The 23936-nt window shown below is 44.5% G+C and overlaps 1 protein-coding gene across 5 annotated transcripts in view; it reads right to left on the reverse strand.

Moving 5' to 3' along the window:
* The window catches only part of FCHSD2 (FCH and double SH3 domains 2), a 114900-nt gene that overhangs the window by 23461 nt on the left and 67503 nt on the right, over nucleotides 1-23936 (reverse strand). For 2 of the 5 annotated variants that reach the window (XM_040426480.1, XM_040426477.1), the window contains exons 6-12: nucleotides 22830-22963; nucleotides 15208-15262; nucleotides 14570-14698; nucleotides 5898-6020; nucleotides 5239-5268; nucleotides 4784-4879; nucleotides 2132-2203 (exon numbers count right to left, since the gene is read on the reverse strand). In XM_040426480.1, the coding sequence (XP_040282414.1) occupies nucleotides 2132-2203; nucleotides 4784-4879; nucleotides 5239-5268; nucleotides 5898-6020; nucleotides 14570-14698; nucleotides 15208-15262; nucleotides 22830-22963 (639 nt within the window). The remainder of the gene's footprint in view (nucleotides 1-2131; nucleotides 2204-4783; nucleotides 4880-5238; nucleotides 5269-5897; nucleotides 6021-14569; nucleotides 14699-15207; nucleotides 15263-22829; nucleotides 22964-23936) is intronic. The other 3 variants (XM_040426478.1, XM_040426479.1, XM_040426481.1) reach the window with 3 other exon arrangements.

A 23936-nucleotide genomic window follows, 5' to 3' on the forward strand; every position in this document is an offset into this window, starting at 1 on the left:
TCAGCCTCTGGGTCTAAAGAAGTATATTTCCATTCATTAACAGCAAGCAGATATATGTTAAAAATGGTGAGCAATTGATACAAAACGTATAAGTTGAACTTTTCATTTATAGACTGGACATCGCACATGCAGGATTAGACAACGGTTTTCATTCATTGACAGCAAGCAGCCAATCTTGAAAACGGTGCTACTCTCACGGGGCATTGCAGACAGAAGTTGTCACTAGGCCGGAGGGATTGCCATTCATGCCATTTCCTAATCTTTGTCCCCCCCCCCCCCTCCCCCAGACAGCACATGGGCAGCTAGCCCTTCGTCAGGATGCAGATATCCCAGCGTAAACAGGAAGGGCAGAAGCTGCAGCATCAGCGTTTCGGCACAATGTGCGCTATCTCCATAGAGAGGAAGACGGGGCCGGGGAGAGAAGAGCTGACACACACCATGGAAATCCTCCCGGATGTGCAGCTACAACAACACATTCAAGGCGCCCCCTGAACCCCCAAATACCCCCCTCCGGGTTCACCAGGTTACAGGAGGGTCCTTACATTAAGGTTTCAGTCGTCTAATCTCCAATACACTGATGGCAATAAGCACTGTGCAATTCATCCTTTCGCCTGTCGGGGCGCTGCAGGAAAACTGAACACCTGCGGCAGGTTCCTCTGCACATCAGTAACGGCCGCCATGTTCGGTTTACAAGTGACAACACAGATCTGTAAAGGTCAATCCCTGGGTAGTTGTCAGTCATGCAATTGCTTTATTAGGCTACTTTCCGGTATTGAGATCCGTCATAAGGGCTCAATACCAGAAAAAAAAACGCTTCAGTTTTGTCCCCATTCATTGTCAATGGGGACAAAACTGAACAGAACGGAGCGCTCCAAAATGCATTCCGTTGCGTTCCCAGACCGGAGTGCAAACCGCAAGATGTTGTAGTTTGCTTTCTGTCCTGGGATGCGGAGCAAGACGGATCCGACATGACCCCCAATGCAAGTCAAGGGGGACGGACAATAAAAAACTGATCCGTCCCCTTATTGACTTTCAATGGCGTTCATGAGTATGTTACGGATAATACAACCGGATCTGTTCATAACGGATGCAGACGGTTGTATTATCAGTAACGGAAGCGTTTTTGCTGAGCCCTTAGAGTGGCACCAATCTAGACTTGCGTTACCAGTCACAGTATATAATACCGCCATAGAGCGTGAGAAGAACATGAGCTGAGCACATCACTCCGCGAAGCGTGAGAGGTGACACCTCCACCGGGGAGAATTCACACCGCGCTGCTCGCCCGCCGACGTGTAACTACTCCTCCTCCCGTTCCCTCTTCTCCCTCTGGGAGTCAATACAATTAAAAAGAAGATGTCGGTGGAAAATACATTGAGGCCACGTCCCCACAGCTGCAACCCATTACTGTGCGGCATAAATCAGCATGGGACCTGCGTACCTACACGTATGATGCCCCTGTAATGCTACACATAGTACAAAGACAGCCCCCCATGACAACTACTGTATACTGTAGGAAGTCTACAGTACAGTGCGCAAATTCCACCGCACGACGTCAGCATCATGGAAAGGTGGGTACATGGGTGACAGAAATCTGCCCATAGGGGCCCACAACCAGCTCCCTAAATGTCACATACGACACGGTCAAGGCAGGAGGGTGGGAATTGTAAGTAGAAAGTTTTCATGCATCAGGTGGCACAGGATGAACAGGCCCACTGCAAAGCATTATAACAATAAGGGCATGTTTCATGGATGTGGCGGCACTTTATGGCAATGGTTGTAAGTCTGCCTGAAATCAGCAGCGGAACAGGCAACATCCGGCCGGCTCCAGCACAAAGGGTCACGATGTGAAGGTCAAGGTCGGATACAGCGAAGTACCGCGGCCCAGGATATGGCGGATGGGTAATGCTACAGGTAAGTGCTGGGAATGGACACTGCCCCTCAGACCTGAAGGAATGGAAGATGAGCTCCTCCGATACAATGTATCAACCTGAAGGAAACCATGGAAGAATATGGAAACATTGTATCGAAGGATATTCACTGATGGAGATCTAATCACCAAAAATCAACAAGGAATCACAATGAGGAGTCACATGATCAATGGAAAGCGGGAGACAGAGCGAGCGGGTTATACCTTGGCTAGAGAAATTCTCATAGCACTGACAGGAGAAGGTTCAATGTCCACCAGAGGAACAGCGCTAAAACTCTGACCGCGGAGGAAGGACAGAAACAGAGACAGACAGACGGCACAGGGTTAGAACATGAAGACAGATGTCACCCACAGCTCCACACGTGTGACAAACCTGAGCACAGGGGACAAACTGCAGAAGCCTCTCAGACTATAGTCATGTACAGGAGGCAGTATTATAGTAGTTATATTCTTGTACATAGGAGCAGTATTATAGTAGTTATATTCTTGTACATAGGAGGCAGTATTATAGTAGTTATATTCTTGTACATAGAAGCAGTATTATAATAGTTATATTCTTGTACATAGGAGCAGTATTATAGTAGTTATATTCTTGTACATAGGAGCAGTATTACAGTAGTTATATTCTTGTACATAGGAGGCAGTATTATAGTAATATTCTTGTACATAGGAGCAGTATTATAGTAGTTATATTCTTGTAGATAGGAGGCAGTATTATAGTAGATATATTCTTGTACACAGGAGGCAGTATTATAGTAGTTATATTCTTGTACATAGGAGCAGTATTATAGTAGTTATATTCTTGTACATAGGAGGCAGTATTATAGTAGTTATATTCTTGTACATAGAAGCAGTATTATAGTAGTTATATTCTTGTACATAGGAGCAGTATTATAGTAGTTATATTCTTGTACATAGGAGCAGTATTATAGTAGTTATATTCTTGTACATAGGAGCAGTATTATAGTAGTTATATTCTTGTACATAGGAGCAGTATTATAGTAGTTATATTCTTGTACATAAGAGGCAGTATTATAGTAGTTATATTCTTGTACATAGGAGCAGTATTATAGTAGTTATATTCTTGTACATAGGAGGCAGTATTATAGTAGTTATATTCTTGTACATAGGAGCAGTATTATAGTAGTTATATTCTTGTACATAGGAGGCAGTATTATAGTAGTTATATTCCTGTACATAGGAGGCAGTATTATAGTAGTTATATTCTTGTACATAGGAGCAGTATTATAGTAGTTATATTCTTGTACATAGGAGGCAGTATTATAGTAGTTATATTCTTGTACATAGGAGCAGTATTATAGTAGTTATATTCTTGTACATAGGAGGCAGTATTATAGTAGTTATATTCCTGTACATAGGAGGCAGTATTATAGTAGTTATATTCTTGTACATAGGAGCAGTATTATAGTAGTTATATTCTTGTACATAGGAGGCAGTATTATAATAGTTATATTCTTGTACATAGGAGCAGTATTATAGTAGTAATATTCTTGTACATAGGAGCAGTATTATAGTAGTTATATTCTTGTACAAAGGAGCAGTATTATAGTAGTTATATTCTTGTACATAGGAGCAGTATTATAGTAGTTATATTCTTGTACATAGGAGGCAGTATTATAGTAGTTATATTCTTGTACATAGGAGCAGTATTATAGTAGTTATATTCTTGTACATAGGAGCAGTATTATAGTAGTTATATTCTTGTACATAGGAGCAGTATTATAGTAGTTATATTCTTGTACATAGGAGCAGTATTATAGTAGTTATATTCTTGTACATAGGAGCAGTATTATAGTAGTTATATTCTTGTATATAGGAGCAGTATTATAGTAGTTATATTCCTGTACATAGGAGCAGTATTATAGTAGTTATATTCTTGTACATAGGAGCAGTATTATAGTAGTTATATTCTTGTACATAGGAGCAGTATTATAGTAGTTATATTCTTGTACATAGGAGGCAGTATTATAGTAGTTATATTCTTGTACATAGGAGCAGTATTATAGTAGTTATATTCTTGTATATAGGAGCAGTATTATAGTAGTTATATTCCTGTACATAGGAGCAGTATTATAGTAGTTATATTCTTGTACATAGGAGCAGTATTATAATAGTTATATTCTTGTACACAGGAGCGGTATTATAGTAGTTATATTCATGTACATAGGAGCGGTATTATAGTAGTTATATTCTCGTACATAGGAGACAGTATTATAGTAGTTATATTCCTGTACATAGGAGGCAGTATTATAGTAGTTATATTCCTGTACATAGGAGCAGTATTATAGTAGTTATATTCCTGTACATAGGAGCAGTATTATAGTAGTTATATTCTTGTACATAGGAGCAGTATTATAGTAGTTATATTCTTGTACATAGGAGCAGTATTATAGTAGTTATATTCTTGTACATAGGAGCAGTATTATAGTAGTTATATTCTTGTACATAGGAGACAGTATTATAGTAGTTATATTCTTGTACATAGGAGCAGTATTATAGTAGTTATATTCTTGTACATAGGAGCAGTATTATAATAGTTATATTCCTGTACATAGGAGCAGTATTATAGTAGTTATATTCTTGTACATAGGAGCAGTATTATAGTAGTTATATTCTTGTACATAGGAGCAGTATTATAGTAGTTATATTCTTGTACATAGGAGCAGTATTATAGTAGTTATATTCTTGTACATAGGAGCAGTATTATAGTATATTCTTGTACATAGGAGCAGTATTATAGTAGTTATATTCTTGTACACAGGGGGCACAATTATAGCAATTATGTTTTTGTACATGGGTGGTGGCAGTATTATATTCTATTATTATATTCCTTACCGTGTCACTGTCACATGGCTGGAACTGAAATGGCTGAGCTTTGTGAAATACTGGATTCTCCTGGATGAATAACTGGAGGTTGTAGTCTCTCATCACCTACAAATAATGAGACATTTAGTCACTGATGACACCGATAACACCATTTATCTAGCGAGGAGGATTATCACCAACTAAAAGAGTGACACTGCAGACCTGTCCATAGCGATCCACACGACTAGACCGTTACATACCATACAAAAATGTAAAAAATAAAATATCTCCCCAAACCACAATAAATATAATATGAAGCACAATGTGACTTCCAGCACCAGCGCAGGATGAGAGGAGTGAACATCTCCCCACGTGACTAGAACCTAAGACCCGCCGTAACAGGATGGAACATGCACCATGTACAGAACAGAAGAAATAAAGCAAGTAATGGCTGACTGAATGCAAGCGATGTGTGAAGTTCTTACCGAGGAAGGGAATTTCAGCTGCATGAAAGCCTGGATCATCAAAGAGAGGAGGGGTACGTGTGTGTTAGGGCGGGAAACAAGGAGCACACAGAATAACGGTTGTTAAAAAGGGGGAGCAGTAATTGTCTCATGATAATGTCATTATCTCATATACTCCAGTCACATTCAAAGCTGCGTCCAGACGTTTCATAGGCTGAAGGACCCCAGGACCCCAGATGTCCAAGTGGCTCCTATTTCCTAGTGGTTAGGGGTGTGGCAACAAAATAGAATTCTGAATGCAGCTCTGGGTGTGACTGGAGCATAACAATTGTGAATGCAGCTCTGGTTGCAACTAGAGTATAAGATTAGGAAATCAGGAAATCAGCCCTCCAGGGCCAAGCAAAAAATAAATAAAAAGTTGTCATCTAACACCACAACCAACAGCTCCACATATCCCAGCTTCCTAAACTCCAGTGATGGACATGGTCTCCCCCGAGATGGAGGAGCACAAGTCCTTAAGGAGCCGTCCAGCTTGATATCAGTAACCTTGGACAATCTGTTCTTCCAAGACAACCTTGCACTGGGAGGCAGGAAACCGCATCACCCCTTTAAGACGACCCCACCGGATTCAAAGCCAGGAGTCCAGGACCAGTGATGACACCACGTCGAAAGCCACTTACCCGACTGGAGGTCTCCAGCAAGTACTGGAATGTGTTCTGTACAGCCTGACACGTCTCCAGCTCCGTCCTGCTGAACGCCATGAGATAGTCCTTCAGGTGGTCGTACACATTGCCATCGAGGGTCTGCGGGGAAACAAAAGGGGCCATGAGATCATCATGGAGCAAAACCGGAGCGGACTGCCACCTTGGGAATGGAAGATCCCCAAAGGAAACCTATTTGGGGCTTTAGACTGCCTGTTCTCCACTGTTTGCTGTCAGTGAATGGGAACATCGCTATTGATCCCCTCACGGCTGATTGTTTCTTACAATAGTATTGTCAGGGAAGAGCCTGCGTTACCGAGCAACTCCATAATACTCCTTATATTTCAGTTTATCACCATTTTCAAGATCACTGCTTGCTGTTGGTGAACAGGAACAAACTTATTAACACCCAGAGGCTGAATCCTGCATACCTAATACTTCTCAAGGCTGATGGTTTGTTACAATTGTATCCAGTCTGGACAAATCTTTAGGAACAAACATCAGCTGCACATCTGTCCTGACAGTTTGTTACAATGTATCACCCTGGCTGTTTAGCTCCATGGCTGTCAGTGAATGGAAATAGTCATAGCTCACAACCGAAGGCTGATAACCTAGTCCTGCTCTCAGAGCGCAGGTAAATTCCTGATGGACTCCAGCGCTTTCTTGCACCGACACATTGTAACAAACTGCACATGGTCTCTAATTTATTTATTTTTTTGGGTCGTGAAATTCAGGACCCCAGTGCATTATGGGAGGCTGCAATAGAAAGCCCCTGGGATTGTGACCTCTGCTCTTTCACAGCTCCATCATCTGAGCGGTGACATGACTGTCCTAATCCAATGCGGGGACTGAATCTGGAGAGATCATGATATGCTAGAGGAAAAGCGGAGCGCCCCCAACAGGATAAAGCAGAATCCACCCGGCTCTTAGAACTGCATGTTGGGAGAGGGGTGCAGGGTGTGGGACTCGCCACCAGAGGGAGCCAGAGGAATTCTGCACAGAGCTTAGGAAATCAGTATATGGGCTGGACATGCAGCCAGTGTATCGGATGGGGATGTAGTTACAGGGGACGCAGATCCAGATAAGGCCCCCTGACCCTCCTACTGCACAAGCGAACTGTAGAAGGGTGGAGGGCCCGCCACAGATATTGACATTGTGGTTAAAGGGGAAAAATACCCCAAAATAAATCTGCAGGTACGAGGCATTCCTAAATGTAGATAGACGTGTGGCTCTCTGCTGCCTCGTGTGGATGGGCTCGGTAAAACTGTTTATTTAACAAAGTCAATGGCCAGGGATTGTTCTATCCTTCAGTTCACGGAATTCTGTGACCTCCCAGATAACCCTACTCTGTCACTATGACATCACCAGTCCTCCTCAGAGAGCCCAGCCCCCTCACTGTGACATCACCAGTCCTTCCAAGATAACCTACTCTGTAACTGTGACATCACCAGTCCTTCCAAGATAACTTACTCTATGACATCACCAGTCCTTCCAAGATAACCTACTCTGTAACTGTGACATCACCAGTCCTCCTCAGAGAACCCAGCCCCCTCATGGTGACATCACCATTCTCCCTCTTATAACCCAGCTCCCTTACTGTGACATCAGTCCTCCTCAGATAACCCAGCACCTTCACTGTGACATCAGTCTTCTGCAAATAATCCAGCTCCCTTACTGTGACACCACCATTCTCCCTCATATAACCCAGCTCCCTTACTGTGACATCATCAGTCTTCCACAGATAATTCAGGCCCCTCACTGTGACATCACCAGTCCTCTGCAGAGGACTCAGCCCCCTCACTGTGACATCACCAGTCCTCTGCAGAGGACTCAGCCCCCTCACTGTGACATCACCAGTCCTCTGCAGAGGACTCACCCCCCTCACTGTGACATCACCAGTCCTCTGCAGAGGACTCAGCCCCCTCACTGTGACATCACCAGTCCTCTGCAGAGGACTCAGCCCCCTCACTGTGACATCACCAGTCCTCTGCAGAGGACTCAGCCCCCTCACTGTGACATCACCAGTCCTCTGCAGAGGACTCAGCCCCCTCACTGTGACATCACAAGCCTTCCCAAATAACTCAGCCCCCTCATTTCGACATCACTGTTCCTCCTAGATAACCCAGCTCCTTGACTATGACATTACAAGCCCCATCCGTAAACACCAGCTCCTTACTCTGTGACATCACCGGTCCTGTCAAAATAAACCTGCCACTTCATCCTGTGACATCATCAACCCTTCACAGATCACCATGTCTCCTTAATATGTGACATTATTACAACTCCCTCCATAAGCCAGCATCCTCACAGTGACATCGCCAATGTTCCCCAGATAGCCCCGCTGCTAGCTCCGCCCTCACCAGATAACCCTGAACCTTCATAGTCAGTGTGACACCTCCAGCCCCCACCAACCCCATCTCCTCATTATGTGACATCACCATCATCTCCCAAATATCCTTGTTCACTGTGACATCACCAAGCCTCCATAAGTAATCCTGCCCCCTTCACTGTGACATCACCAATCCTCCATAAGTAATCCTGCCCCTTCACTGTGACATCACCAATCCTCCATAAGTAATCCTGCCCCTTCACTGTGACATCACCAATCCTCCCCATGTAACCCCGCCCTCACACACTGCTGCACTTCTCTCCAGTGTAGACCGTTTGGCCACTAGATGTCAGCACCATAGAACAGCAATATTTTCACATAAAAAAAACTTTGTGATTTTTTTTTATTTTTTTTTTTACTTTTTATATAGTTATTTATTTATTTTTAAATACTTTATATAAAATTTTTGAGGAGATTGTGGGGGGAGGGTGCAGATCATAAAACAGGTCATCGGCTCAGTGATGTCACAGGTTTTCGAGAACAGATGACACCGTTTATATAATATGAGCCCTCGGCTGCAGGTCCCATTGTCTCAGCTGAGGGATCAGGTCATCTGTGGAATGCACCGTCCTCCTGCTGAGTGACTGATCCCCATACACTACAGAAGCGGCGTCCATTGTATTCACGGAAACCCTTCACCCCGCCACAGGTGCAGTAAAGTTATGGGAGGAGTGCCGAATTTCTGCTTGTACTAAGACTACAGAACTGGTATCAGCAACACATATTCCGAATATAATCCTGTGTCAGTTATACTGCAGCAGGAAGCGCCAACCCAGAATATACAGACAGGGAAGGGTCTACAGTACAAAGCAACTCTATAATACACCTTATAGTTCAGTTCCTCACCTCACCAAGATCTCGGCTTGCTGTTGGTGAATGGGAACAGTCTTAAAACTCAGAGGATGAAAATCCTGCATAGCTACAATTTCTCGCAGCTGAGGGTTTGTTACAATTGTCCTGTCTAGACAATCCTCTGTGAGCAACAACAACACATCTTTCTCTTGTCCTGTTTCAAGGATAAGCTCAAGGTGAGGGTTTTTAGCCTCTGGATGTAAACCATGAAGGTTCCCATTCACTGAAAGCAAGCAGAGATATTTAACACAATGAAGAATTCGAACACAACGGATGCTTGAAAGGTTAAGTTGAACATAATATAGCGGGGGGGGGGGGGGGGCGTGACGGCTCTGGCTATACTGCCTTCATTATACACATCAGCAGAGCCAATCCCTCTCCCACCTTTATAGTTTGTTACAATGTATCAGTGCAGGTGAAATGTATCCGTGGTGTGGCATCACAGACAATTCTCTAGATACAATTGTTGCAAACCTTCAAGCTTAGATCCAGGCAGGTTTTCAGCCTCTGGATCTAAAGAAGAAGGTTTCTGACAGCAAGCAGAGATCTTGAAAATGGTGAGAAATGGATACATAAAATATAGCAGAAAACTGCAGAGCTTTGCATCACGCAGACTGGGCTGCACCAGGGTGTACACAGACGGCTGGTATATTTAGGAATCTGTCTCAGGAAACAGGTGGAACGCAGGACAGGAAGGGAGAGACCGCGACACCCCCCGGCTCTGTGACCCGATAAATCCGTAATCTGTTCATCTCGTCTAACCTTGAAATCCAAACAACCCCCCCCCCCCCCCAACAATGACTCAACCCCCCCGCGACACCTCCATAGGAAAGCACATTTCCTCCTAAAACTCCTGCTGTGCAGCCATTTCATAGGGATATCTTTCTCTGGGAAAGCTGGGTAACAAGCCTGCCACCCATGTAGGAGCTGTAATGGCAGCCATATTGGTTGTCACCCAGCTTTCCCAGTAACAGATAAGTGTGAAAAGACTGAAGGGAACAAGAAAAAGTCCATCTAGTAATCGCCCGGGTACCGTGGGGGTCCAGTCCATGGTGTATCAGGGAGATTTCGGTGTCAATCTAAGTTCATGGACTGAACCTGTGGATTTCAGTAATTTGGGTATTTGAGGAACATCTAATTTGGGGTTATCCTGCTCCTTTCCTGGAAATCCGTGCCGAAAAGCAAAAAGGAAGCAGGGACCTGAAGTTCAAAACACTTAGTTATATCATCATTCTTATACTCCAGTCACAGCCAAAGCTGCAATCATGCTGAATGGCCAGTACAAATATATTAGGCCTGTGATCACCTCCCTGACATCTATCATGCACTAGACCCTGGGATCAGAGGCACTAAATCAAAGGGAGCCGGGGGGAAAAAAACACATGCAGGATTGATCCTAACACCTGAGACCCAACAGTAAATCAACACAATGAAGGACAGCTTTGGATGTAACTGGAGTACAAGACCTCAACCCCTATATAAAACCATTAATGCAAATTGATATGACGGTAACATCAAGGGATGAACCTTATAATCGTTCTGCCCTTGCAGCAATGGAAACCAGCTTCCCATGTGCTCCTCCAAACATGCTGCACTGTAAAGCATGGGGGAGGGATGGAACAGTTACCTTAGCCTGAGTGATGAGAACTGAGGTAAAGCTATAGGGGATGCAGAAGTATGCAGAAATTGCACTTGGACCCATGAGCTTTAAAAACAAAAAACGGCTTTAAAGCCCTTGTCTCCTTGAACGCCACAGAACTGCTCGTTTGGACTGTGCAAGAGAGCACCAAACATGGGACATTCAAAGGTGGAAGAAAGTTTTATTCTCTGATGAGAAAAAATGTAACCTTGATGGTCCTGATGGTTTCCAACGTTACTGGCATGACGAGCAGATCCCACCTGAGATGTTTTCTACGCGCCACAGTGGAGGGGGCGCCATAATGGTCTGGGGGGCTTTTTCCTTCAGTGGAACAATGGAGCTTCAGGAAGTGCAGGGGCGTCAAACGGCCGCTGGCTATGTCCAGATGTTGCAGAGAGCATTCCTCATGACTGAGGGCCCTCGTCTGTGTGGTAACAGGACAACGCTACAGTACACAATGCCCGCAGGACAAGGGACTTCTTCCAGGAGAATAACATCACTCTTTTGGCCCATCCTACGTGTTCCCCTGATCTAAATCCAATTGAGAACCTTTGGGGATGGATGGCAAGGGAAGGTTACAAAAATGGACAACAGTTCCAGACAGTAGATGGCCTTCGTGTGGCCGTCTTCACCACTTGGAGAAATGTTCCCACTCACCTCATGGAAACGCTTGCATCAAGCATGCCGAAACAATAACGGCGGAGCTACTCATTACTGAGTTCATGTTTGGAAGTTGGATTTCTGTTTTGGGGGGGGGGGGGGGGGGGGGGTTTAGTTTTTTTTTGGAGGTGTGGTCCTAAACTTTTGATCAGCTGAAAAACAGCCTGTTTCAGTTTATTCGTTGTTTTCATTAAATTGAATGCTCAAAAAATGTTTTGTCTCACTCCCATTTCTTCTTGTTGCATGTTGAAGCTCTACTTGGAACCTTGTTAAGATCCAGCCATGCTAAATAGGATATTTTTGCCATTTTTCAAGTGGTCTTAAACTTTTGATCAGGACTGTATAATAGAAGACCAGAATTGTAGGAGGTGGTGGAGTAGAAGGGTGGTGGTGGTGGTGGTGAAGTAGGAGGGTGGTGGAGTAGAAGGGTGGTGGTGGTGAAGTAGGAGGGTGGTGGAGTAGAAGGGTGGTGGTGGTGGAGTAGAAGGGTGGTGGTGGTGGAGTAGAAGGGTGGTGGTGGTGGAGTAGAAGGGTGGTGGTGGTGGAGTAGAAGGGTGGTGGTGGTGGAGTAGAAGGGTGGTGGTGGTGGAGTAGAAGGGTGGTGGTGGTGGAGTAGAAGGGTGGTGGTGGTGGAGTAGAAGGGTGGTGGAGTAGAAGGGTGGTGGAGTAGAAGGGTGGTGGAGTAGAAGGGTGGTGGAGTAGAAGGGTGGTGGAGTAGAAGGGTGGTGGAGTAGAAGGGTGGTGGAGTAGAAGGGTGGTGGTGGTGGAGTAGAAGGGTGGTGGTGGTGGAGTAGAAGGGTGGTGGTGGTGGAGTAGAAGGGTGGTGGAGAAGAAGGGTGGTGGAGAAGAAGGGTGGTGGAGAAGAAGGGTGGTGGAGTAGAAGGGTGGTGGAGTAGAAGGGTGGTGGAGAAGAAGGGTGGTGGAGAAGAAGGGTGGTGGTGGTGGAGTAGAAGGGTGGTGGTGGTGGTGGTGGTGGAGTAGAAGGGTGGTGGTGGTGGAGTAGAAGGATGGTGGTGGTGGTGGTGGTGGAGTAGAAGGGTGGTGGTGGTGGTGGTGGAGTAGAAGGGTGGTGGAGTAGAAGGGTGGTGGTGGTGGTGGAGTAGAAAGGTGGTGGAGTAGAAGGGTGGTGGTGGTGGAGTAGAAGGGTGGTGGTGGTGGTGGAGTAGAAGGGTGGTGGAGAAGAAGGGTGGTGGTGGTGGAGTAGAAGGGTGGTGGTGGTGGAGTAGAAGGGTGGTGGTGGTGGAGTAGGAGGGTGGTGGTGGTGGAGTAGGAGGGTGGTGGTGGTGGAGTAGAAGGGTGGTGGAGTAGAAGGGTGGTGGTGGTGGAGTAGAAGGGTGGTGGTGGTGGTGGAGTAGAAGGGTGGTGGTGGTGGTGGAGTAGAAGGGTGGTGGTGGTGGTGGAGTAGAAGGGTGGTGGTGGTGGTGGAGTAGAAGGGTGGTGGTGGTGGTGGAGTAGAAGGGTGGTGGTGGTGGTGGAGTAGAAGGGTGGTGGTGGAGTAGAAGGGTGGTGGTGGTGGTGGAGTAGAAGGGTGGTGGTGGAGTAGAAGGGTGGTGGTGGTGGTGGAGTAGAAGGGGGGTGGTGGTGGTGGAGTAGAAGGGTGGTGGTGGTGGTGGAGTAGAAGGGTGGTGGTGGTGGTGGAGTAGAAGGGTGGTGGTGGAGTAGAAGGGGGGTGGTGGTGGTGGAGTAGAAGGGTGGTGGTGGTGGTGGAGTGGAAGGGTGGTGGTGGTGGTGGAGTAGAAGGGTGGTGGTGGTGGTGGAGTAGAAGGGGGGTGGTGGTGGTGGAGTAGAAGGGTGGTGGTGGTGGTGGAGTAGAAGGGTGGTGGTGGTGGTGGAGTAGAAGGGTGGTGGTGGTGGTGGAGTAGAAGGGTGGTGGTGGTGGTGGAGTAGAAGGGTGGTGGTGGTGGTGGTGGAGTAGAAGGGTGGTGGTGGTGGTGGAGTAGAAGGGTGGTGGTGGTGGAGTAGAAGGGTGGTGGTGGTGGTGGAGTAGAAGGGTGGTGGTGGTGGAGTAGAAGGGTGGTGGTGGTGGAGTAGAAGGGGGGTGGTGGTGGAGTAGAAGGGGGGTGGTGGTGGAGTAGGAGGGTGGTCAGGGGGACCGTTCCAGATTTTACAATGAGTCCCAGGAACTTCAAGTTACATTTCTGGATGAGGTGGATTTTTATCTCTCTCAGCAGTTAAACTATAGTAGCCAGAGCCCCTGATGAGACAGCAAGTAAATTTGAGACCGCCTTTGACTCCCACAGACAATGCGGCCAAGCTGGACTCACTAACTCTAGCTGTGTCCTAACTGAATAGAGCTGCAGTATAAAGCCTGGAAAAGGACAAAGCAGTTGTCTGAACCAGTGCTGCAAGGAAAAGCAGCCCAAGCTTCTGACGAGGCAGGAGGTGGATTTCAGACCACCTCAGACTCCAATAGACAGCGCAGAGAAGCTGGAGTCGCTGATCATGGCTGCGCCCTAATGGAGCAAACACTGGTCAATAGCGACCGATTTTTAGAATTTTTAGGTCACAGCCGGTCCCCCCCCCCCCCCCCCCCCCCCCCCCCCCCCCCCCCGCCAACCATGTGGCACATCCAGACGAGACGCTCACACATTCCTTGCCAATATTAGAACAATAATATCATGACATCAGCGCGATCCGCTCCTTCCCCCGTCTCCGACCCTCCAAGTACAAAGGAAGGAGGAAGTCCGACCAGACCAGCGGCACAAACACAGTCACCGGCCTCACAATCCAACAATGTATCAGCCCCAGAGGTGCCATTGTCTGAAGGGCACCGCAGACAACAAAGGGCACCTCCACGAGCGCCCAGCCCCCACCCTAAAGCAACAGCTCCACAGTCCTCCTCGCTTTAGGGTTCCTGGAAAGCTGGGTGAGAACCAATACGTCCACAGTGGAAAGTCCGACACGTCCCTCTACATATAGCTGAAGAGAGTGGCATATCTGGGTCTGGGAAAGCTGGATGACAGAGCGGTTATATTGGCTAATCACCCGGCTTTTCTAGATGCAGATTTAAATGACCTAACGTTCTGCTGAGAGTAGACGACCGCTGTGACCAGCCCCCCCCCCCGCCCCCCGACATACTGACCTCCATCCTCCTCATAAAGCCGGACTCACCTTCATGGTATTGGCCAGGTCTGTCTGGTAATAGCGGTCCTGATGGGCATTGGCAGCTGCCAGGGTGAGGAGATAATCGTTCCGGGCGTGAGTGGCTTTGGCGTTACATTCCTGTCTCCGGGCTTTTAACTGGAAGAAGGAGGAGAAACATGGAGGAAGGTCTTGACCTGAAACACGTTAAGAGCTCAGTAGACGTAAATGGGAAGAGTCACATGACTACCTTGGTCTCCATTCACTTCACTGACGATATAGTCGCGGCCTATTGCAATGATAGTGGTGGTGGCCCCCCCCAATGGCGACCCCATAAATGAAGTCTATGGGATGGAGTCATCCAAAGACCTACATAAAATGTCTGCTTTACTTATGGCACTGATTGCAAGTGTTCTTCTCTGTTCACATCCAAAGCAAAAGTCAGCTATCTGCTCCTGCTTAAAAGGCTGCAGTGCAGTATGGGAGCTCCAATGACAGCAGACTGGAGACATGTTGTAGCTTGTTTACACGCTGAATTTTGAAGGCAGCTCTGGGTGTGAATGGAGAAAACTTTCAAAATCAGTGCAAATCCCCGACTGACCTCCAGTGGTTTTCTGCAAAGTAACGACTCCCAAGGGATGTGATATGGATACATCAGAGACGCTCACCTTCACATTCGCCTTCTGTAAACTTATCCTCGACTGGAACAAGCTGAGTTTGGATCTGTGGGGAAAAAACAAACAAACAACAACTGTGAATGAAGAAGCCGCACAGATAGCTCTGCTACATCGCTGCTTTCTAGAAGCCGCACAGATAGCTCTGCTACATCGCTGCTTTCTAGAAGCCGCCCAGATAGCTCTGCTACATCGCTGCTTTCTAGAAGCCGCCCAGATAGCTCTGCTACATCGCTGCTTTCTAGAAGCCGCACAGATAGCTCTGCTACATCGCTGCTTTCTAGAAGCCGCACAGATAGCTCTGCTACATCGCTGCTTTCTAGAAGCCGCACAGATAGCTCTGCTACATCGCTGCTTTCTAGAAGCCGCACAGATAGCTCTGCTACATCGCTGCTTTCTAGAAGCCGCACAGATAGCTCTGCTACATCGCTGCTTTCTAGAAATGCAGGTAAAATCCAGCATCTCTATGCTATATCTGACTTGTGTTTTTGTGTTGAAAAAAGAATCTGTTGCCTCTTCGAAACAGTCAGTAAGCAGATCAGCTACTGTTTATGGATCTTAGGCCTCATGCACACGGCCGTGCTGTTTTTTGCGGTCCGCAAACCGCGGATCCGAAAAAAAAACCGGAAGCTGTCCGTGTGCCTTCCGCAATTTACGGAGCGGAACGGGCAGCCCATTGTAGACATGCCTATTCTTGTCCGCAAAACGGACAAGAATAGGACAGGTTATATTTTTTTTGCGGGGCCTTGGATGCGGACAGCACACGGAGTGCTGTCCGCATCTTTTGCGGCCCCACTGAAGTGAATGGGTCCGCACCCGAGCCGCAAAAACTGCGGCTCAGATGCGGGCCAGAACAACGGTCGTGTGCATGAGGCCTTATACTGCAGGAAAAACTTGGCGCATTAACATATGAATGCAGACAACTGACTTTGGATATTGATGCGTTTCAACTCACCAACATTTTCAATATCTCTGCTTTCTGTCAATGAATGGGAAGATTCTAGTTCACAATCTGGTTGAAAATCTGTACAGACCAAATACTCCTTACAGCTGAGGGTTTGTTACAGTGGTATCCAGTCTTGACTATTCTCTGCGATACAGCCAGACAGGTACATTCTACCAGCGCTGATACATTGTAGCTTCCAGAACATCATAGTCTACACCGGATACAATTGTAACAAACTCTCAGCGTGAGAAGTGATAGCTCAGGACAGATCTTTAGCCTCTACAAGCAGAAATGTCGCGCCCTTCACTGACAGCAAGAAGAGATCTTAAAAAAAGAAATGAGAACCCAAACAGAGGAAATTTATCAAGGGGAGGAATCTCGAAGTCTGTTTTGCTTTCAGTCGGCACATTTTAAAAAATAACATTTTTGTCAGAGACGTTACTGCAGTTTTTATGCCATTCCGTATGGGAGGGAGGGAGAGGGAAAAAGAAAGAGGGGAAAAAGAAAGAGGGGAAAAAGAAAGAGGGAAAAAAGAAAGAGGGAAAAAAGAAAGAGGGAAAAAGAAAGAGGGAAAAAGAAAGACGGAAAAAGAAAAAAGAAAAGAAAGAAAGAAAGAAAAATGAGAGATAAAAAGAAAGAACAAAAGAACGACCGATAGAGAAAAAGATTTAAAAAAGGAAAAGAGAAAGACAGTAAGAAATAAAAAAAGAAGGAAGGAAAAAGAAACAGGATAGATTAAAAAAACCAAAAAAAAACAAAGGAACAAACAAATACAGAGAGAGATAGAAAGAAAGAAATAGAGAAAGAAAAAACAAACAAAAACAAAACAAAAAGGAGACCAAAAGAAAAAAAGAAAATGAAAGAAAGTAGTAAGAAAATGAAGGAATGAAGTAGGATAAAAAGGAAGGAACAATTTTTTTTTTAATACAGACTAAGGCTCCTTGCAGACGAGCGTTCCTCCCGCAGAGAGTCCGCAGGGCAGCTCCCGGCCTGACCTCCCAGCACTGACTGGATTCACACAGCATTACACTGATTTATGATGCTATGTAACCCTTACAGTTCTGGACTGTATTGGATAACACTGGCAGCATTATGTCAGTGTTATCCAATACATTCCAGAACTGTAAGGGTTACATAGCATCATAAATCAATATAATGCTGTGTGAATCCAGTCAGTGCTGGGAGGTCAGGCCGGGACTTGCTGCGGGAGGAACGCTCGTCTGCAAGGAGCCCAAGGCTACATGCACACGACCGTATGTGTTTAGCGGTCCGCAAAAAAAAAAAAAACGGATGACATCCGTATGCCATCCGTTTTTTGGGGCGGATCCATTGTAATAATGCCTAAAACGGACAAGAATAGGACGTGTTCTATTTTTTTTGTGGGGCTGCGGAACGGACATACCGATGCGGACAGGACACGGCTTGCCGTCTGCTATTTTTGCAGACCCATTGAAATGAATGGGTCCGCATCCTATCCGCAGAAAAAAAAACAACTGAACGGACACGGAAACAAACAAAATTCGTGTGCATCTAGCCTAAAGAAGAAGAAAAAAGCAAGCAAGAAAAAAAAAAATAATAGGTCAGTAAACAGTGACTTTTTGGTGGTTTCCAGGTGCAGGAGAGGTCTATCGGCGCGGCTCTGCCCCGCACACACAGCAGGTGGAGCTTCCCCTCTGACCAGCCGGGCGCCACATGAGGAGCCCCAGCAGAATCTGGAGATGAGACTTCATCCGCCTCAGAGAGGAGTCACTAATCCTGACCGGGTTCAGCGAGTCTAATCCTACAGCGACTGCATTCCACGGACTAGATTGGAGTGGCTGGGGGCGGCCTACATTCAGACGCTTCTAATCCGTGGAAAGTGCGCGACGTCAACACATTACACGGAGCGCAGCCATTCACACAAAACCAGTCCATGCAGTGCAGCACTTGACAATCCGGAGCTTCCTGGTCCATGAGCCGAATTCCACAACTACAGTGAAGACTGACACAAGGAGAACAGTAGAAGATGAGGGAGGGGGGTGAAATGTAATATGAGATGCATATTTCTAGACTGTTCAGAGCTTGTGGAAAGCTGGGTGACAGCCCCTAACATCTGTTACATGGGCAGGAGAACTACATATAGCTTGGAATGGAGGAGACACACCACTAATTTCAAGAACCATGCTTGCTGTGAGAAAATAGAAACCTGGAAGCCTGTTCTGACCTAGCCATAGCTGTACTTTGTCACAATGTATCAGTGTAGCCATCAGCCTGGAGTATAGGGCAGGAGAGAGATATCATTGTTTCTATCTACACAGGGGATCGGCAACTACAACTCCCAGAATCCTCCCGGGAGTTACACAAATAGGTGAGCAAGTGTACATGCTGGGAGTTGTAGTTTCACAACATCCGAAGTGCCATAGGTTGCTGACCCCTATATTAACACTGTCATTGCCAAATGAAGCCATACAAACTTATGCCTCTACATGATTTCACGTGCTGGGAAAAAAAAAACGTATATATATATATAACAAAAAAATATATATATAATCGCAGGGATTCTTAAAAAAAAGAAGCACATTTTTTATATTTTATTTTACGGAATTAACGAAGGTAACTTGGCTCAGGAATGGTTAACACTGATGCATCGTGGGACAGAAGCTGTGACAGAGCGATGAGTGACAAACTCGTTAAGCAAGATCATGTCCAACGCCACCGTTACCGCGGCAACAGGGAAACACAATGTTCCTTTAAAAATAGACTTTAGACAGTAAAAAAACGGGTGAGGAAACCAATCCGCACTTTTGTCGGCCTCATGCACACGACCGTATGTGTTTTGCAGTCATCCGACCGTGGATCAGAAAAATACGGATACAGGCCATGTGCGCGACGCATTTTTCACGGGCTCAATAGCAGAAATGCCGACTCTTGTCTGTTGAACAGACAATGATAAGAGATGTTCTACAATTTGAGGGACAGACACACGGATGCGGTCAACACACAGATGACATCCGGGTATTGCCGGCATAGAAATGAATGGGTCCAGGATACAATCCGTAAAAAAAAATATGGATCGGTCCCAGAGGAAAAATACGGTCATGTGAATGAGGCCTTCTAAAGATATTTTATAGGACACGTTCAAATAAAGACTATGGGGGACATTTATACAGTGGCACCAAATCATGTGGCTTTTCGGGACGTTAAAGCACAGTTCGCCACTTTTCAGAGTGGTGGGCGGTGTGTGTGTGGGGGAGGGGGCACAGCTACCCATGTACATTTACTATAATCTACAATAGAAACGTGGCATAGATTATACCGTTAATCTACACCAGCTTACTTAGGCTACTTTCACACTAGCGTTCGGGTGTCCGCTTGTGAGTTCCGTTTGAAGGGTCTCACAAGCGGCCCCGAACGCATCCGTCCAGCTACCAATGCATTCTGAGTGGACGCGGATCCTCTCAGAATGCATCAGTCTGGCAGCGCTCAGCAAACGGACACCTGAACGCTGCTTGCAGCGTTCGGGTGTCCGCCTGGCCGTGCGGAGGCAAGCGGATCCGTCCAGACTTACAATGTAAGTCAATGGGGACGGATCCGTTTGAAGTTGACACAATATGGCTCAATTTTCAAACGGATCCGTCCCCCATTGACTTTCAATGTAAAGTCTGGACGGATCCATTCAGGCTAAAGGGAGACCGGCATCTAAAACACCAGTCTTCATAAAAGTACCCTTATGGTTTGTCTGCACACATGATACCTCCCATTATATCACAGCCTGCAAAACAGGGCACCAATACTGTTATAATGTCCCCATATGGACAAGAATATAACTACTATAATACTGCCTCCTATGTACAAGAATATAACTACTATAATACTGCTCCTATGTACAGGAATATAACTACTATAATACTGCCTCCTATGTACAAGGATATAACTACTATAATACTGCCTCCTATGTACAAGAATATAATACTATAATACTGCTCTCTATGTACAAGAATATAACTACTATAATACTGCCTCCTATGTACAAGAATATAACTACTATAATACTGCTCCTATGTACAAGAATATAACTACTATAATACTGTCTCCTATGTACAAGAATATAACTACTATAATACTGCTCCTATGTACAGGAATATAACTACTATAATACTGCTCCTATGTACAAGAATATAACTACTATAATACTGCTCCTATGTACAAGAATATAACTACTATAATACTGCCTCCTATGTACAAGAATATAACTACTATAATACTGCTCCTATGTACAAGAATATAACTACTATAATACTGCTCCTATGTACAAGAATATAACTACTATAATACTGCTCCTATGTACAAGAATATAACTACTATAATACTGCTCCTATGTACAAGAATATAACTACTATAATACTGCCTCCTATGTATAAGAATATAACTACTATAATACTTCTCCTATGTACAAGAATATAACTACTATAATACTGCCTCCTATGTACAAGAATATAACTACTATAATACTGCCTCCTATGTACAAGAATATAACTACTATAATACTGCCTCCTATATACAGGAATATAACTACTATAATACTGCCTCCTATGTACAAGAATATAACTACTATAATACTGCCTCCTATGTACAAGAATATAACTACTATAATACTGCCTCCTATGTACAAGACTATAACTACTATAATACTGCCTCCTATGTACAAGAATATAACTACTATAATACTGCCTCCTATGTACAAGAATATAACTACTATAATACTGCCTCCTATGTACAAGAATATAACTACTATAATACTGCCTCCTATGTACAAGAATATAATACTATAATACTGCTCTCTATGTACAAGAATATAACTACTATAATACTGCTCCTATGTACAAGAATATAACTACTATAATACTGCCTCCTATGTACAAGAATATAACTACTATAATACTGCCTCCTATATACAAGAATATAACTACTATAAAGTCTATAATACTGCCTCCTATGTGCAAGAATATAACTACTATAATACTGCTCCTATGTACAAGAATATAACTACTATAATACTGCCTCCTATGTACAAGAATATAACTACTATAATACTACTTCCTATGTACAAGAATATAACTACTATAATACTGCTCCTATGTACAGGAATATAACTACTATAATACTGCTCCTATGTACAAGACTATAACTACTATAATACTGCTCCTATGTACAAGAATATAACTACTATAATACTGCTCCTATGTACAAGAATATAACTACTATAATACTACCTCCTATGTACAAGAATATAACTACTATAATACTGCTCCTATGTACAAGAATATAACTACTATAATACTGCTCCTATGTACAAGAATATAACTACTATAATACTGCTCCTATGTACAAGAATATAACTACTATAATACTGCCTCCTATGTACAAGAATATAACTACTATAATACTGCCTCCTATGTACAGGAATATAACTACTATAATACTGCTCCTATGTACAAGAATATAACTACTATAATACTGCTCCTGTGTACATGAATATAACTACTATAATACTGCTCCTATGTACAAGAATATAACTACTATAATACTGCCCCCTATGTACAAGAATATAACTACTATAATACTGCTCCTATGTACAAGAATATAACTACTATAATACTGCTCCTATGTACAGGAATATAACTACTATAATACTGCCTCCTATGTACAAGAATATAACTACTATAATACTGCTCCCTATGTACAAGAATATAACTACTATAATACTGCCTCCTATGTACAAGACTATAACTACTATAATACTGCTCCTATGTACAAGAATATAACTACTATAATACTGCTCCTATGTACAATAATATAACTACTATAATATTGCTCCTATGTACAAGAATATAACTACTATAATACTGCTCCTATGTACAAGAATATAACTACTATAATACTGCTCCTATGTACAGGAATATAACTACTATAATACTGCCTCCTATGTACAAGAATATAACTACTATAATACTGCTCCCTATGTACAAGAATATAACTACTATAATACTGCCTCCTATGTACAAGACTATAACTACTATAATACTGCTCCTATGTACAAGAATATAACTACTATAATACTGCTCCTATGTACAATAATATAACTACTATAATATTGCTCCTATGTACAAGAATATAACTACTATAATACTGCCCCCTATGTACAAGAATATAACTACTATAATACTGCCTCCTATGTATAAGAATATAACTACTATAATACTGCTCCTATGTACAAGAATATAACTACTATAATACTGCCTCCTATGTACAAGAATATAACTACTATAATACTGCTCCTGTGTACATGAATATAACTATTATAATACGGGATTCCTACAGCAGGTGTTTTTTATTTGACTACTGCCTGAGTTCTGGATTGTACTACAGGATATCACCTCTAGGTGGCAGTGCAGACAGGGCATCTATGTGCACACTTTCCTGGCTGCTGCTCTTCTAGCAATGACTAATGTTGATGGGGAGACTCCCTTTATTACGGACGCCCCCGCTCCCAGGTATAAGGGCACACTCCTCTTCTTGGCTTGGTCACAGCTGCTCCTTCCGCCGCTCAGAAGCGGCCAAGTGCTGCTCTCAATGACTGATTGTGCTGTGGCGGCATCTCCAGCTCTGACACTGGGCACCGGGGACTCACTTGGCATCGATGTCGGCTTTTTCTCGCATTCCGTGGGCCATCTGCTCGGCCTCATAGTACTTCTTCTTGGCCTTGGCTAAATCCTTCACTGTCTCCTGCAGTTCCGACTGGATCTTGGTCAGCTGGTCCACGCACTGCAAGACAAAAACCCCAGCGAGTATTATTGTAGCATCTGACCAGGTGGAGGACAACTCCCATCATCCGCATCCCAAAACATTATACTCTGAAATCTTTTGTTGTTCCCATCCTCAGAGAGCTTCAGCCGTCTCCATAGACATTTAACAACTGGTGGTCACCCAGCTTTCCTGGGATCCTGAATGGCAAACCAGGGAAATATTCAGCGGCAGACTGTTATCTAACTAGGACAGTTTGTAAATCAGGATCCTGAGAAAGCTGGGTGATCGTATCTGTGGGAGCTGTAATGGCGGGGAGACTGCTACTACCCAGCTGTGCTGGAAACAGTCAGCAAGACTGCTACTGAGAGCAGAGGATACGTCCACCCACAACCAGTACAGAACAAGTAATGTATGTACACAGTGACTGCACCAGCAGAATAGTGAGTGCAGCTCTGGAGTATAATACAGGATGTAACTCAGGATCAGTACAGGATAAGTAATGTATGTACACAGTGACTGCACCAGCAGAATAGTGAGTGCAGCTCTGGAGTATAATACAGGATGTAACTGAGGATCAGTACAGGATAAGTAATGTAATGTACACAGTGACTGCACCAGCAGAATAGTGAGTGCAGCTCTGGAGTATAATACAGGATGTAACTCAGGATCAGTACAGGATAAGTAATGTATGTACACAGTGACTGCACCAGCAGAATAGTGAGTGCAGCTCTGGAGTATAACACAGGATGTAACTCAGGATCAGTACAGGATAAGTAATGTATGTACACAGTGACTGCACCAGCAGAATAGTGAGTGCAGCTCTGGAGTATAATACAGAATGTAACTGAGGATCAGTACAGGATAAGTAATGTAATGTATGTACACAGTGACTGCACCAGCAGAATAGTGAGTACAGCTCTGGAGTATAATACAGGATGTAACTCAGGATCAGTACAGGATAAGTAATGTATGTACACAGTGACTGCACCAG

This window comes from Bufo bufo, chromosome 3 (genome assembly GCF_905171765.1).
Source record: "Bufo bufo chromosome 3, aBufBuf1.1, whole genome shotgun sequence".
Lineage (NCBI taxonomy): Eukaryota > Metazoa > Chordata > Amphibia > Anura > Bufonidae > Bufo > Bufo bufo.